The sequence below is a fragment of the Protomyctophum bolini genome (genome assembly GCF_963924005.1).
Source record: "Protomyctophum bolini genome assembly, chromosome: 12".
In the NCBI taxonomy this organism is placed as follows: Eukaryota; Metazoa; Chordata; class Actinopteri; order Myctophiformes; family Myctophidae; genus Protomyctophum; species Protomyctophum bolini.
The window spans coordinates 19,365,794-19,382,861 of record NC_137873.1 but is presented as its reverse complement, the minus strand read 5'-3'; the positions used below and the strand labels follow the sequence as shown (position 1 = coordinate 19,382,861).

The window sequence follows — 17,068 nt, the reverse complement described above, 5'->3', positions numbered from 1 at the left end:
TTTATAGAAACTACAATCACCAATGGATTATGCAATTCAGGAAGTTAAATATGGGATCAAAGAAGGTGGAACTCAAACATGAATACTGCTGTAACTGCTCGTAGTATTTACTAATGCTATTGCTTAACAAACTTGGGAAACGCTACAGTTGGACCTCAAAGAGCCGAGTGCGAACCTTCTCGACCTCTGCATCGGGCAGCCTGATCGAGTTATTGACCAGCAAGGCTGCAGCAATCAATTTGCCTTATTCCCTGCTGGGAATGTCTTCATTATAGTCGGTCAATGAAAGTTCTGTTATCTCTACATTAGGAGATGTTGTGGGGAGTGGGACATCGTTAAATTGTAGCGGCAGTTAGTGTCCGTGCACATAGAGATATATGTATGTGCATGTCACCCCACTGTGCACCTCTACCCTCTCCCTTTCATGTCACTCCACTGTTCTGTCTGTGTTGTTAATGTTAACCACATGTGACATAGCGTCCCTCCCTAATTCTACCATTTGGCCAAAAAAGCAGATCTTCAAGCTAACAAGACACAAATCTGATTAAAACTTTGGATGCTGCTAATGTATTGAGCTTGTAGATCTGCTATTTTCAGCTAATGCTCCCCTCAGAATAGCGATACTAGGGCTCAAGTGGTTAATGTAGAAAACAAATTAAAACGTTCCCATGACAAACATTTGGCAGAGCCCCTGTAGTAACTCTGAGGACAACCTAGGGGTCACATGGGCTATTCAGGAAGGGGCAGGTTTGGTGACACCAGATGAAAAAAAAGATATTCATGTCCACACATTACAAACTGCTCTCCTGTGTTTTTTATTTATCTAGCCAAAAAGAATGAATGTTTCACCATTGTAGGGCTTCATCGGGTGAACATGAACATGGGCGAAACGTTAAATAAATAAAAGAGTAGCACATTCCCTTTTTCTTCACTTGATTATTGTTGGGTCTAGCGTGATTAAAGCACTGTGGGATGTTTTTTCTTTTGGTGACACCAGAAGCATAAATCTGTGAATAAAATGCTAATGTAATAGCCTGAGTGTTTAACTGCCATGGCAACTGGTTGCCAGTTCAACCAGGCAGCGCTCTGAAGTGATGAAGAGAGGGGCTCTGGAAGGCAGTGAATTACTTTCTCATTACTCGTCAATAAATCAATCGGGGACCTCTCTCCCATGAACACTCTGACCTGGGTGGGAGGAATACGTCTTTAGAAATGAGGGAATATACACTGCAGCTCCCGCTGGAGTTGTCCGTTTGGTTTCACCACAGAGTCATTTACCAGGAATAACGCTACAGTCGGGCAGAAACCTCTTATCTCCATATTTTAACCTTTTCTGCTTTTTCGTAGATTAATGTCCTACACAAAAGCATCAACAGCAGCAGATCCACAAGCTCGAAACGCGGTGCGAACCGATGTTTTTTGCTTTTGATGGTTTTGAATTTGAATCCTATAAAATAAACAGTTTTAGACATGAGGTGTCAATATGCACAAAATCACAAATAATGGATAATATGCTGTGATTCTTGCTGAAGAACTCAAAAGGTATACAGGATATTGTCATTAAGTTACATTTAAGTGGGTCTACTCGTATAGTGCCGAGCAGACAATGTATTGTGTCTGGTTCACCATCAGAAGCACATTGCTCTACCACAGTGGTTCCCAAACTGTAGTGTGTGCACCCCTTGTGGTGCGCGGCCGCGAGCGCCTTCTAGGGGGTGCGTGACATGAAAAGGCTAATAGTGGTGCTATGGTTTTATTTGAAATATATTAACATATTATGCCAATATATGGAAAGTATATGCAGAATATGGCATATAATAATTTACTGCGTGTCACTTCCCCCATATCTCTACCCGTTTCCTGTCAACCTACTTTCTATCCCTCCATAAAAAATATAAAATAAAGGCGAAAGCCACAAAAAAACATTAAAAAAAGCCTCACGTGTAAGAACCGGTAGACCATTATCAAAACCCACTGGCTCTGACCAGAAGCCCTACAATCTACATTTACAGGTACAAGTGAATGGGACCGTTTTGTCTCCTAGTAAGCAGGCAACCCTTTAAAGTAGGACAGTGCACCTCTGGATTAGCATATTTTGATACGTGTCGACGCAGAAAGAGCCGTTTTGAAGGGAGATCAAGAACACAATACAGAGAGAGAGAGAGAGAGAGAGAGAGAGAGAGAGAGAGAGAGAGAGAGAGAGAGAGAGAGAGAGACAGAGAGATATGCAGACAGAGAGAGATATGCAGGCTGAGAGAAAGCTGGCAGAGCAAGTTATCAAATCTCAATCTAAATGTGAATCCGCTTACTCACTGCAATGTAAATCCTTTTGAATCTCAACTAAATTGTGGACAGAGTGAGGAAAACCATTTCGCTGTGCAAAAAAGAAAGAAAAAATAAACTATCAACCTTTTAAGGTATTTGGAGACAATGCTCTCTAAATCTCTATACATGTGGCGCGACCTTCAGATTTGGGGTGAAACAATGCAATAAGATGAAGATCATAAGCGACTTAAAATAAATCAAATCTGAATACTACTACACTAGGTCCACTCTGCTTCCAAAATGGAACTGAGCTAACAAACCCCAAACATACAGAAAGGTTTAAAGTCTTCAAATGTTTTTTAGTTTTTGTTTACAGTTTTTACCATCTTCCAGACAGCAGTTTATTACGTTATAACAAGTTACAACGATAGCACAACAACCCCACACAAATAGCCTATCTATTGACCACACTTGCCAAAAGTAAAAACCTCAAAACAATAATCCATGTTCAAAGTGCCCACAACACACATTTCCTGAATGGGTGCCCTGATTCATGGGGAAGAGAGAGTCATCAACCGCTTCCAGGCTTCCGTAGGCCACACCTAAATATATAAGCTCATCAGCTGATGCCTGGCGCCTCGCAGAATGAACAGTCATCTTAACAGAGATACACAGTAAGCTTTGTAAGTGAGAGGGAGATCATAGGACTGCTTTGTCTGTGTGTCTCTCTCCCTCCATCTCTGGCTTTCTCTTGTGTCTATCCACTCTCCCTAGTGCCCCTATTCTTGGCATGTTAAAACTGCCAAACATTCTGCTAAATTAGATGAACATGAACATCTATCTATAAAGGTGTCTATGCGTACGTGTGTACACGTCTGTAATCCACGTAACTCGGAAACCGTTAGCCCCACCGACTTCAAATTCGACACATGCGTTCAACAACACCACAGGGAGTACAGTGCCCGGTGTCGAGAACCGCCACAAAAGGCCTCTGCCCAGGCTCTGGACAGGTCCCCAGCTCAGCCTCCATGGAGCTGACCTGTTCTGACATCTGCATAGACTCCATATTTTGGCATGCCTGACAAAGAACTCCATATATGGGCATAAAAAGGGACACAGACATAATAACTGGGTGGGTTATTCATTTCCAACTTGCATCGTTCCAAGTAGGCCAGTGCCCAACGGGCACCGCTCTAGTTGATTACAATAGGGGACTTGAACCGGACTTTACACGCTTGATTTTCACACAACACAACATTTTCATAAATACTAATAGGCCTACGTATGTTTTCAACCACTAGTTCACCTTAAATCATCATCATAACCTTTATTTAAGCTCGGAGTACAATTGAGGGGCAGGCCCTCATTTTCAATGTAGCCTAAATAATAACCAAAATAGCAGATTGCTACACATTGTGGTCTTGTAGAGATGGACTATTTTCCGTGAAGCGATTTGGTGTAGAGGGAAGGGAGGGAGACTATTACAGGTGTACTAAAAGTTAGAAAATTGAATTTCCCTGTGGCATGAAATAGATTATTTCATTATTTATTGACCGTCCCACATATGAAGCCCCCTCCTTCCCACCCTCTACACATCTACAAGCTGACAACACATTGTGAGTTTGTAGTTCAGCTACCAAAAGCTATTTTTGCCAAATGTGCCAAAAGCTATTTTTGCCAGATGTGCCAAAACATTTTCCACAGAATAGGGATGCTAGGGTTCATGTGATTAAGTAATAAGGTATTAGACAAGTTACAATTGTGTATTTATTTGCATTATATTCCACAGGATACGTTATACGTAACGTTAACACATACTGCAGGAATATTGTATCAGACATTTCAGAACATTTTAAGTTATTGCAAAATATTATCATCAATAATTTGTCAGTGATTTTTCATGGAAGATTCTACGTTCATGTTGGGGCAACCAAATGGCTGAACCTGATGTTGTGCTATCAATACTATTAACAGCATCCTAAGTTTGAATCTGATTTACTGACCCGTGGCACATGTCTTCCCTCTGTCGACCCACTAACCGTCAGATCTCTCCCTCTCTACGTTGTCTTAAAAATATGTCTAACCACTTTCAAGTTGGTGTCCCTGTTTTGGACATGCCTTTATAGGTGGAAATGAAGTTCCAAAGATAGCAGATTTACAAGCTTAAGTGGATAAGATGTGCCCATGTCTTCTCTGCATAAAGGACCATTGTCGTCTGATCTTATAGGTTAGGGCGACTAGACCACTGAAATTCAGATCTGTGAAACCGGCCCAGTTAAATGCTTAGAGAAGAAAACTGCTGCACACACTGGGCTGTGATTTATTTTACCACCTCCAGATGGAAGAGGATTTTTATAAGACTATATTCTGGTCTAATGTAGTCCTGTAGTAATCCAAATCTTGTCAAAAATCTTGTAGTGTAAGTTATGGGAGGCTTTAGAGTAGACCCTACACCAGGGGTGCCCACACTTTTTTTGACTTGAGAGCTACTTTCAAAATGATAATATCATTGCTGAAAATAGTTTAAATGTGTAACTGAGGAATAGCAGAGCTGGCGTTACATACAGTATAAGACAAATTATTACATTGGGATGTGAAATAGCGGGGGAGAAATGAATGTTTATTTTTATTTATTTTATGCTACTGAAGTTTTTGTGCGCAGCAACACTCTTGAAAACAAAATATTGCATTGTGGGTTTGAGCTGACGGGCCATTTTGTCGATCAATCTTATCTAGTTACCTTAATTCAAGTGGCAGATGCCAAAAATAGTTTTTTATATTTAAATGTAATATTCTTTAGGGGCATGTCATGTGATCTACCTGCACAGCCTTTGTGATCTACTGGTAGATGGCCTGCCCTACACTTTAACCGAGGTCTGCCCAGGGTCCTTACGGGATCCTCCTCTCCTTTTTTCCCTCTGCACCAAATCACCTCGCCGAAAATAGGAGACCTACAAGCTCACAATGTGTAGCATGATGATGTGCCATCAATGACGAATGCTCATCACATTTTTCCAAATGTTAACCTGCCATTACGACATGCCAGGAATAGGGACACTAAGGTGTTAATCGCGTTATATAATTCAGTGATGATGTGTTCTTAAAATCAGCCATCTCAGAACATGATCCAAAACGTGACACTTTTGGAAATCTAATCTATCTTTCGCAGCAGCAGGCCTGCTCTCCATGACCAATAGGAATAAACGCCATAACTGCTCATTTAAACCAACAGCCCATCCAATCAAGGACAAGGAAGCCCTTTCAAAAGCGCATCAAGGTCTAAACTGAGGTGTCAGTTCTTGGCTGTCATCAGTATCTGCTATCTGCTCTGACACAGATGGAGCTGTGTGTGTGTTTGTACGTCTTCTATTACTATACTTGAGAGGACCAAATGTTCTGATCCTAACAAGACAAATCGTTCTTTTGCCCCTTCTATAATAAACAGCTTTTGTCCCCACACGTCTCAAGATTTGCCATTGACAATGAACGGAGAAATGACGTCAGAATTCCACTAAATATGACCTAGATTAAACATCAAAAGCCATTGACATTGAAGGGAAAATGTACGTCAAATGTAAACGAGCAAAACGGCTAACAAATCACATGGGAGCCTTGGCCAATAAGGGACCTTATGTAGCAATGTCAAATGTCCACTAACATAAATTAAAAAACATTGCCTGCAGATGCCTGGCTATTTTGGGTGCATGACTGCGATTGATGGTTAGGTTTTTAAGAAAAATGGCAAAAAGGAACTAAAAATACCAATTATAAAATTAACATCCTAAAATGTTGATGTTGAAGAATAGTAATACAAACATGTGGTGTCTGTGTGTGTGTGTGTGTGTGTGTGTGTGTGTGTGTGCGCGCTGTGAACCCATTAATCTGCATCCTTATACTGTCTATGAACTTCTAATACACGCAGCATGCATTAGACACGCTCTGTTTTCAATCACAGGGGGGGGGGGAAGGGAAAAGGGGTCCCCTCAGAGCTCGTCTTCATGCAGCCATTGTAAAGAGAGACGACACAAGTTGAATCTCAACCGCCTGCATTTTTCCAGCCACGCGCCGCGGGACGTCTGCCTGGGTGCAATATGCATCCTGTCCCGTTTGACGTCAGAATACATTTAGTGGTATGGCTAGAAGCTGCTGGAGCAACCGCTTTTGTCAGTTTGTCACATTGCATTTTGGAGAAAAGAAAGGATTAAAAGAAATGGGTGGGGGGGGGGGGGGGGGAAATACCACAATTTAGACAATGTGTAGATCCAGGTTATGTACTGGTGTGTGTGCTAAATTAGCATTGGAATATCATTAACATTGTTGTGCCATTCTTATTTATTTATTCCATCTAAAATTATGCCTAGTCTTGTTCTTCGCTTGAGGGTGTTTTTGTTTTGAAAATAATTTCAAAATAGTTCAATAGTAAATCACTGATCTACCAGCTCGCAACTCTATTTTCACTATTTTTTAAATATTTTCCAAAATAGTAAAAAATGCCTAAAGGGTTTAGACATAAGGGGTAGGGCGGCGAGCAAGATGGGGCCCATTATGTCATTCATACTGCAGTGCACACAATATCCTTTCATACCCTGTGCATGTTTAGCACTGAATAATAAGGAATCCAAGCATCTACAGAATGGACTGATCTGGTAGACGTAGAGGAATGTGCTATTGTGCTTCTGAATTCTGATTGTCTCTGCACTATAGGAGAAGAACGACGATACCATACTCACAGCATATTATCCATTATTTGTGCATATTAGGAAAAAAATGAAATCTCGTATCTGTCCGGTGGAAACGTCATATGCCCAAAACTGTTACTTTAACAGGATTCAAATTCAAAAATAGCAAAAGTAGCAGATCTACAAGTACAAGGTCAAAGCGCGCCATTTAAAGAGGTTGCACACTGGACGCGTCTTTCGGAAAACCGATGGAGAAACGCTGGTGTGTCGGGACCTTTACTCCTCATTTCGGGCTTGTCAATCTGCTATTTTTACGGTTTTGTGTAACGCTGTAGTATGATGACGTAAGGCGTTAATTTACCCCAAAAAACAGTTATATATATATAAATATGGAGATAAGACGTTTCTGTTCGACAGCAATGATATTAAAACTGTTCTGATGCTATGGCTGGCACTGCCAGGAGGGTTGGGGTTCCATTCCCCATGTAGCTCAATGGGCACCTTTTCACGTGACGTCACCCTGCCCTCCTCTGCTCTTACACGGTAACCATAGTTACATCAAAGTAAAGCACCACTTGTCAGACAAAGATTGCACTATTGTTTAGAAACCTTAGTTACAACTATCAATTACAGTAAGTTGAAAGTAATTTTTAATACTACTACTACTTTCTACTGTGTTATTGTGGGTTAATTTGGTGGGGTGGTTAGTAGGTTGTATGTAATGTTTTTCACTTTCACAATAGAATATTGCGAGCACAATTATTGTACAGTACTAACAGTAGCTCTATTGTTTCTTCCCGGGAGCAACTGCTCTCTGCCTTCTATAGAGTATACTGGCAAGTGGCAACAGTGTGGGGGCCTGGACTAGGCAGGGAAACTCTAACAGCTTACATCTTCTACCTTTATACACAATGCGGACAATCATGCACAGAGAATGACTGCTGGCTGTGCAGAGTAGACTGCAGACCTCCTAAACCTAGACATATGTGGCCCACTTGAGATCCGTGCATATGTAGAGTAGGCTGTTTCGCTTTTAGTTTTTCAACAAAAAACAAAAGCCTGGGTACCGAGGTTAGTCTTGAGCAGATGTCCACACAGAGTCACGGACATACAAACACAGCAATATTTGTGCCATGTGTACCAGTCCATGACAAAATGTTTATATAATGGCACTGGCCTACTGTATTTCCAGTACCCTGGACGGTTAACTGGAACACTCGGCCCAAAACACACTCGCCCCATTTTTTCCGTTGACCGTTCATCCCCAGCTGTTCTTGGGATTTGGACTCCGAATATGACCCGGGGTGAGCATTATGGTATTCCCCTGGACTACGAAAGGCTAAAATGTTTCACCGCCCGAAGAGTCCGGCCCCCCATATAGAGTCCTGGAAAGAAATTGGCCCGGGCCAAACTTTGTTGCAGACCCCTGATGTACAGTATATGTCTGCTCCATGCTGAAGCAATAAAGACCCGTCATCGAAGCTCGGACAGAGTTTTATGATTACCTTACCTAATGTAAGGGAGTAATTTAACATGTAGATCTGCTTTGATATTAAGTTTGTCAAAATACTGCAACAGAAAACAGAACACTATACGCCATTTTACACCTATTGGGAGCACACAACTCCTCGAGCAAAACTCTCATGATTTTATCCCGGCATGAGAATCTCTCCGACAGTGAAAACACGTAGTGTAACACACTTTGTTGTCAATTAGCAAAAAATAAAAGCAATCTTACAAGCTCAGTAAAAATCATGCAATGATTGTGGATTTATAACGATACCACCATACTATGAAGTCTGCTCTTCATACACTTCTATAACTATTCTCTTGTAGTGTCTCTACAAAACCCTTTCAGGTGGGGTCCGGACCGGTCCTTGTTGAAATTAAAAATTTGAGAACCACTGCTATATCACTGCTAATTAAAACACATAGGACCTTAGCCTGTTGGTTCATTTGACCCTGTGCAGTTGCTATTGTGCTCCTGCGTACCAGGCATGAGGTGAGAGACATGAGACAGCAGGCTCCAGTATTAGTCATGGCTTGTCTGTTTCACCTCTATAGTCCAACAAAAACAGTTTCTGATAACATTTTAGGATTCTTTTTGCCAAGAATTGAGGCCATGCGGTTTCTCATAATAGATTTGTTTCACAATTACAATGGCTAGTTTAAATGTTTAACTATTTGGGAGTCAGAGTTGTACAAATGGGAATAGAGAGACTAAATATAACTTGAAGAAAATTCTAAACATAATCTTCTGGTCGGATCAGGATCACAAGCCCTCGACCAAACAAAAGAAGCTGGTACAGAACAGAACAGAACTGTGACTGATGAGCTGTTAGGGCCGATTCATTCTCCTATTTTATCACTGTTTCGGCACTGTAGTGCCGAAATGATTTCGGCTCGTCAGAAATTTTCAGTAGCACCGAAGAGCCGACTTTAGGACGGTACCCACTCCCCCCCCCCGAACCTCAAATGACGTCAAATTGTAGGCTCTACAGCGCCGAACCGACTTTTATTCGGCTCTAAAATAGGAGTATGAATCGGCCCTTAGGATGAACCTCTTTGTGGGCCATGCACAACACAATGTCAAGGACAGGAATCGATGGAAGGAGCTCATTTTAGCTTGAAATCGCACAGGGGACAGAGAGACTAAGGCGGAAAGGTCTGTTACAATATTTATAATCAAGTGTCTCACCTTCAGAGATCACCACTTAGATCACTAAAATATACCAAACTACACTGTCTTGTTGAGAAGTGCCCCAATTGACACTGTACACGCCCCAGAGGGATGTAAAATTGTCTCCCCAAAAAATCAACGCTGGATTATTTGTTCAGGCACTGAGTGACAAGCCCAGAGATCAGTTAAATCTCTTGACACAGAAACCCAATACTTACTGTGTCAGTAAGCTATACGTGTACACACCTGCAAGGCCTTCCAAGTTAAATACAAATCAAATCCTTAGCGGTATTTGGAATCTATATATACACAATTGAGATGAGCACACTTTGTACGCGCACAGCATACAAAGTGTGCTCGGACCGTGTGACGTATGCAGAGTATGCGGAAGTGCCGTTTGTGCTTTGTGGCCGTGATACGTCACTGACTTTACCTCTGCGTTTTCAACCCTGCTTTGTGGGTGTTCACAGTTTCCCTTTCTGTGATGCGATGGACCGATTACATAGCGCCCACAAAACTTGCCCAGCTCGGACAAAACACGACCAGTGGCCAAAGACACATTGCTGTTTGCCTTTGTGAGCTTCTAGTATGATACAGTAATGATCAGCCTTGAAGGTGTAGGCTCTTTGAGTACATGCAGTCAGTGGTGTGGTTTTACTTTTAATACCCTGTGTAGGTTCTTAAAAATAAAAACTAGGGTTTGTGTACAATGTTTGATTTAAGCCTAATGTTATAATAATAGTTGTCTGTTTCCTGAAAAAGACTAGTATGTATAGCCATTTAGCAGACACTTTCCAGCGTGAATGGGTCAATTGTAATGCACATTTGCATGTGTCAATGGAGGGGGCTGCTGTCCACAGTTGCTTTCATGCTCAGCCCTGAAAACAAAGACATAACACAAAGGAATCTGCCTTCATGAGCATCATGATGTCTGCAGTAGGGCTGTAGGCTATATATACAGTATATCAAAACTCATAATTATTTAGAACCAATATTAAACCGACCTCATGTGGGTCTCTTCAGTCTTCATGTGGGTTAACAAGACCTGAGGCCGATTCTACAAATGACTGGGTTTTTCATTATTATTATTTTCTTATATATCAACAAATTGACACAAAATAATTCATACGCAAATCGATTAGTATGATTAACCACTTCACCCTGTACTTCATTGTACAATGGTGGCATACAAAAATAGCACAAATAGGCAATCTACAAGTTTACAACTGTCACGTTGCAGCGCATTGGGAGCTTGTAGATCTGTTATATTCACTACTTTTCCTTGTTTTAATAAAAGTTGGTAATGATCGTGGTAGTGATTTGAACTTTGAAGTCATATCACCCAACAAAATATTTTTCTATAAGCCACAGAGGGGAGCCTGGAGATGGCACTAAAATGTTTATCTACCTCTTACTTAGGCTAGACTAGGCCACAGTAAGGTCTTGTATACAGTATCTCACACATGACTGATTACTAGACCTACAGTCTGTCACTCAAAAGCTATCCTATATACAGGGTTAGTATTTTAACCATTTCACCACACCACTATTTGACATTAGGTACAATACATTAGTACAGTTTTTCATGTAGGCTACTATAGACTGAATACTACATCAATGCTTAATATCACAAGACAGGCATGAATTCGGTAATTTAACAGCATCTATCTAGACCAGTAAAGTTCAGGTAATTGATAATTAGTTTAATAGCTCAGAGTTGTAGCTGTGTTGATCATAATAAAATACACTTTCCCTTATCCGTCATCGGCGTGTACAATAAGATAGATAGATACATAGATAACTCATTTAGGCTACCTGTGTAAAAAAAAAACAGTAGTACGACGTCGGTTACGGTAGGCCTATACGATTATCTAGTCTTTCTTATTTTATCATGTATTGCGGCTAGCCCACGTATCGACGTCATTTAGGCCCTCGTTATTATGGTAAAATAGTGTTGCTGTTCGCCCAACTATTAGCATACTAGTATAGTTGACTCTACAAAACTACAACCCATGATTATCCTGTACACACACATGCTGTGTTGTGTGTCAGCGTCCATAGCCGATTAGCCCCTCTAGTCTAACGACTCCACCGCAGAAGAGCCGAGGCTACTTTACCGTCGACGTGCTCTCTGTCGCTGATGTGCTGCAGGTTGCATGCCGTCTCCTCTCGGCTCAGCTCGGGCTCCGGCTGGTAGGACTCAAGCCTCGAGTGTGCATTTCTCCGGAGCTTGGGGCTCGAAGACACGCAGCAGGAGGTCGTGCTCCCCATCGTGTAGCCTAGAACTCAGACCCTGCTGCGACAATTAAGTCCTAGTAGTACGATACCCAAACGCCCGATTCAGTCTGGGAAAAGTGGGTGCGTCCGTGGTACACGGCTCCTGTCATTCGTGGATCCTCTGGTTGCTGCTCATAACATGCAAGCGGAGAGCGGCGGAAAATGTGTAGTTCACATCCGTTATGTGCTAAAATATCGGACCGACTCGTCCACCGTCCGCGACGACTACCCGAGACAACATGGGTGAAATAGGATGCATGTCTGTCTGCAGCTGACAGTTTCGGTGATCCGCTTGACGTCAATACGTGATGAACAACACAGTTGTGGCTACTGGCGGTGGGTGAGCGTGCTGCTGTCACAGCCGCACACAGGGTCACAGTAGAGCCACACCAGAAAAGGTTCCGGTTCAAGTGGGCGGTAACAAACTACTAGAGTAGAGCACTGTGGGGCATAGACTGTGTGATGAGAGATCAGTGGTTCTCATTTATCAAACATTTTCATGACAACTTAGTAAAGGACGACCCCAAAATATGGTCACGGTCGGATGTGAAATATAGACTATATTGTGTGCCAGAGGAGTGAGAGGACACCCCCCCGCCCAGGATTTGTGTGTTTTTCCTTTTTTTGTTTTCAAATGTATCCTTTTTTAAGCCAAGATAAGGCCAGGATACATAGCCTGGGCACCATTTCATTTCGGTATGAGCCGGATGATATGCTACGTCACGTTGTATGCAGCTTCCCAAACAGGATGTACCCAAAATAATCCCCCCTCCCCCGCGATCAAAATGTTAGTTCCCCCCCGACTTTACTCGCCAGTTGCCATTGTGCCGCAATCTCTAAAAAGCACACTCACATTTATATTTATTTTGTATTTTAAAATTCAACGAAACTAAAGTACGCCGCATCAGAAGCATATTAATTGGTAGGAACTAACATTTTGATCGCGGGGGAGGGGGGATTATTTTGGGTACATCCTGTTTGGGAAGCTGTCTACAACGTGACGTAGGCATATCATCCGGCCCCGGACTTTTGGAACAGAGACCAGGCTTTCCTCCGAGGCGGTGGAAAGCCTGGTGATGCGAGGTTACAGGATACATAGAGGCCTGACCCCTGTGTGTGTGTGTGTGTGTGTGTGTGTGTGTGGGTGAGAGTGTGCATCTGTATCTAGCCTGACTAGCCATATTATAATGTCATAAATCTTACAATCTGCTCTTTGCATAATTTATAGTGAGACATTTTTAGAGCGTGTATCTCCATCAGGCCGCAGTGGAGCAGCAGCATCCTTAGAGATTATTTGTTTGGATTTTAATGTATTATCATGGGTGCTATCCAAACTGCATGGGCCCCTCTGGGGGAAAGCCTGTGTGTGTGTGTGTGTGTGTGTGTGTGTGTGTGTGTGTGTGTGTGTGTGTGTGTGTGTGTGTGTGTGTTTTCCATATAAGACATGATATGTGATCTTGACCACTCTCTGTCATCAAAAGCTACAGACCAGTATCACTCCTTTCCTTTCTTTCCAAAACTCTTGAATGTTGAATGAGATGTTTCTATTTCTAAGCATCTCTCACAGAATATAGTCTTGGAAACCCAGACGTTTTTTATTTACTCACAGAATAACCAGAGGAACACACACACACACACACACACACACACACACACACACACACACACACACACACACACACACACACACACAGTGATTATTTATGGAAATATTTGCTTTTCCATTTCCTGTACCCTTTTAACCGGGCCCATCAGGCAGCATCAGGTGTCTGTTCTTGACCGCCTGATTCCCCCCCCCCCTCTACACCAGATCCATTGGCTCTGTTAGAAAGTCAGACAAGACTGAGCTTCTTTTCTTCCTTGAAAATTCCTGCCCCCTGCCGGATCTTTCCATTTCCAGACAACACCCTGGAGGCTCTGTTGCAGCTGCCGAGAGAACCTGGGAGGGATTGGTCCTGGACAGTGTTGTCTTCAAGGCACACACATTGCAATGATCCTGTGAGAGTGTAGGTTATTTGTGTACTGCACTGTCCAAGGGTCCATTTGGTTCCATTTGTAAACTCTCAGAGTTATGCGGGTCCTTGAAATGTAAACGTTGGAGAACCACTGCTCCAGATGTACAGTACAATAGGCCCCAGTGTACAATAACCTACAGGATGTACACTCAGACTTACAGACCTGTTCCAGGCCTGTGTGTGTGTGTGTGTGTGTGTGTGTGTGTGTGTGTGTGTGTGTGTGTGTGTGTGTGCGCGTGCATGTGTGGGGGGCCTCAGCTTTTCTTTAAAAAAAAGAAGGTGGGGAGGTCTTCAAGGGAGGTCTTGTTTAGTAGCTTCCAGAGCTCCAGGGGATTGCATTTGTTTTCCTCTGCTTTATCATTGGTAAAGTTTATTTTAGCTGATTTAGTCATGGCAGTTACACTGTTTCTTAGCTTGTTACGTTGGCTTGTTACGTTGGGTTTTTAGGATGCCTATTTGGGTTTGGAGATCACTGTCGAAGAGCTTGGCTAGCTTGGACTTGCATTCAAGAAGTTCAGAGCACTTTTTGTCTCTGGCTTTCATTGCAGTCAGTATGCCCGAATTCATCCATGGCGGGTTTTGACCCTGATGGTTCTCAAAGGAGCCATGTTGTTTAGTACTGATTTGAAGCCAAGCCATGCTTCTTCGACTAGTGTGCTCCTGAGCTCATCGGACCAATCCAGAATCTCCAGTTCAAGATTAAAGGTATGACTAGGTCTTGTACATTTCATGAGATATTGTTAGTCAGGTTTCAGTTCACCTGACAAAAATATGAGATTAAAGTGCTGCAGCTTGGGGTTAAAAAAAGACAGTGAAATATGTTTTTGCTGCAGTACCATATGTGGGACAGTAGAGGTCTCACTCTGACTATTGCTTGCAACTGTTTACACATTGTTTTCCAACCTCAATTCACTTACAGTAGACTATTATACAGTGTAACAAACAATCGAGAAAAGCTATATTTGACCAGGAGTAGGCTATCTACAATTTAACTCAAGTAACCCTAGTACTTGAGTCAAAGTAGTAACTTTGTAGTAACCTCCTGGTCAAATATTACTTGAGTACACCACTGACAAATCTCCCAACATATTCTATGTCACAGTGGAAAATTCCACTCAAGCAGCAGTGGATGAAACCTCAGGAAGATGTAGAAAGTTTAAAGCGTGATCTATTAACACACCCACAACTTCTCCATTTAGCTTAAAGTGTGACAAATACTCAAACATTAAGCTCTTCAAGACAATTCTCTTGAGTTCAGACCATCTACAAACAAAATCTTTTCAGTCACTACTATTGATCAAGCATCCTTTCACAGAATTTGTAGACTTGCTATTTCTGCTATATCTTTGAAAAAATGTTGTGACAATGCAATCACTGCCCCAAATAGGGACGCAATTGCCAGGTTGAAACTTGAAAGTGGATGAAAGCAATTCATGATTTTGTGCAACATATTTAAAATGTTGGACTACTTACAAACAGACAAGGATTCACGTCCCCCACTGTGATCTTTGGCACCTACACAAGAGGTTAGGAAACACTGGCTTTTATTACACTATTTTATTACTATTATAACAACTGAACAGTTGTTATAATAACCATTCTACAGGCACCAGTGTGGTCTTGGAGGAATGCAAGGGAGATGAACAAATAATTACACAAAATGTGTGCATATATTTCATGGGACACTTTCATTTCAGAGTGTGGAAAGGATTGTTTATGCAATAGTGTTGTGGAAGGAGAAAGGAATGTTTTTGTTGTTGTTCACATGAAGAGTTGTTTCAAGGTTGTCCTTGGATGCCTCCTCCATCCTATTCAACACACATGCGTGCGAGCGCGCGCGCACACACACACACACACACACACACACACACACACACACACACACACACACAGTTGGAGTGTGTATGATCTTTTTGTCTTTTTATTAGTGATCTCATGGTCCAAGATTGGAGGATGCTCTTTTCGTTCTTTTTGAGGGGCGCTAGACCCTCCTATATTCAGCTATTAGTGTAGATTTTTGTCTTACACAAACATTAAATTCCCATTGACAATGAATGGAGAATGTATGTCATATGTGGACGATCAAATGTTACATCATGATGATGTACGATGATAAGAGCGCCCCTCACTTCACACAGGTGTGATTTTTTAAAAGACAAGTTCAACAGTCTGTTCTTGCTGGGGGACATGTGAAAACCCATGTCAATATCCTGTCAGCTGTCTGTCGAGAACAGTAAAGGGTTGTCTCAAAGCACACTGAAAACACAAATATCTCATGGAATATTTTACGGTCAGTTAGTTAACAGTTACAAACATTGGAACCTTCAGGTGTGCAGATGTGTTAATGTCTGGGACCATCTAAATCAGTGGTTCTCAAAGTGGGGTCCGGGGACCCCCCAGGGGGTTTTCTGGGGAACCCCAGAAAATAGACAGCACTATAATTGCATCCAGATGGAAAAAAAATGTGTGGGGAGATTCCATTAGGCCTATACCACTTCTGATAGAAAGCATAGAATGGGCTTCCTTAGTCATTTAAATGGTACACATGTTGACTTTGATACAAATCCCTTTTAATTTAAATTTATATAGTTGAAACCAACTCAGGTCCATTTGGTTACATTTCAGTTGAATCAAAACTGAGGAATCTATTGTGTATATAAATTAGTATTGGTCAACTTGGTCCTGTATCATTGCAATATAATTTAGATTAATGAAATGAAATTACTTGATATACTGTAAGGACCCCCTTTCTATCTAACTGCTTGGAAACAAAAAACAAAACAAAAACCTGCATTGCAGATCGAATCCAAAGTCCTTCGTATTGAGACCTTGACATAATTGCTCTGGAAACCAATTATTGGTTTGTATCAGAGTAGTCTTTCAAACGCCAGCCTACTACGATACTCAAGACAGATTCAGCAGAAAACTCTAGAATACAATATATTCAGTGGAACAGGCTACTGCTTGGCTATGTAAACAGAAAGGAAAAAGGCATTCCAAGCATTCTTAACCACTTGAAAACTAGCATCCCTATTTTGGTGTGAAGATTTGGCAAAGATATAGCATAAGTGAAACCAGGCCTAGTATAGAGCCCTGGGGGATACCGGTCAACTAAGTAGGTTTTAAGTGGCTAATGGAGCAAGCCACCCTCC

The 17,068-nt window shown here is 41.9% G+C and overlaps 1 protein-coding gene across 2 annotated transcripts in view; it reads right to left on the bottom strand.

Annotated features, from left to right (window-relative positions):
* Positions 1–12,242, bottom strand: part of LOC308325136 (cyclin-Y-like) — a 32,217-nt gene extending 19,975 nt beyond the window's left edge. For both annotated transcript variants that reach the window (XR_013965007.1, XM_080777544.1), the window contains exon 1: positions 11,742–12,242. Coding sequence is in view for 1 of the 2 variants with exons in the window: in XM_080777544.1 (XP_080633670.1) it covers positions 11,742–11,895 (154 nt within the window). In the remaining variant the exon portion in view is untranslated. The remainder of the gene's footprint in view (positions 1–11,741) is intronic.
* Between the last annotated feature and the right edge of the window lie 4,826 nt (positions 12,243–17,068).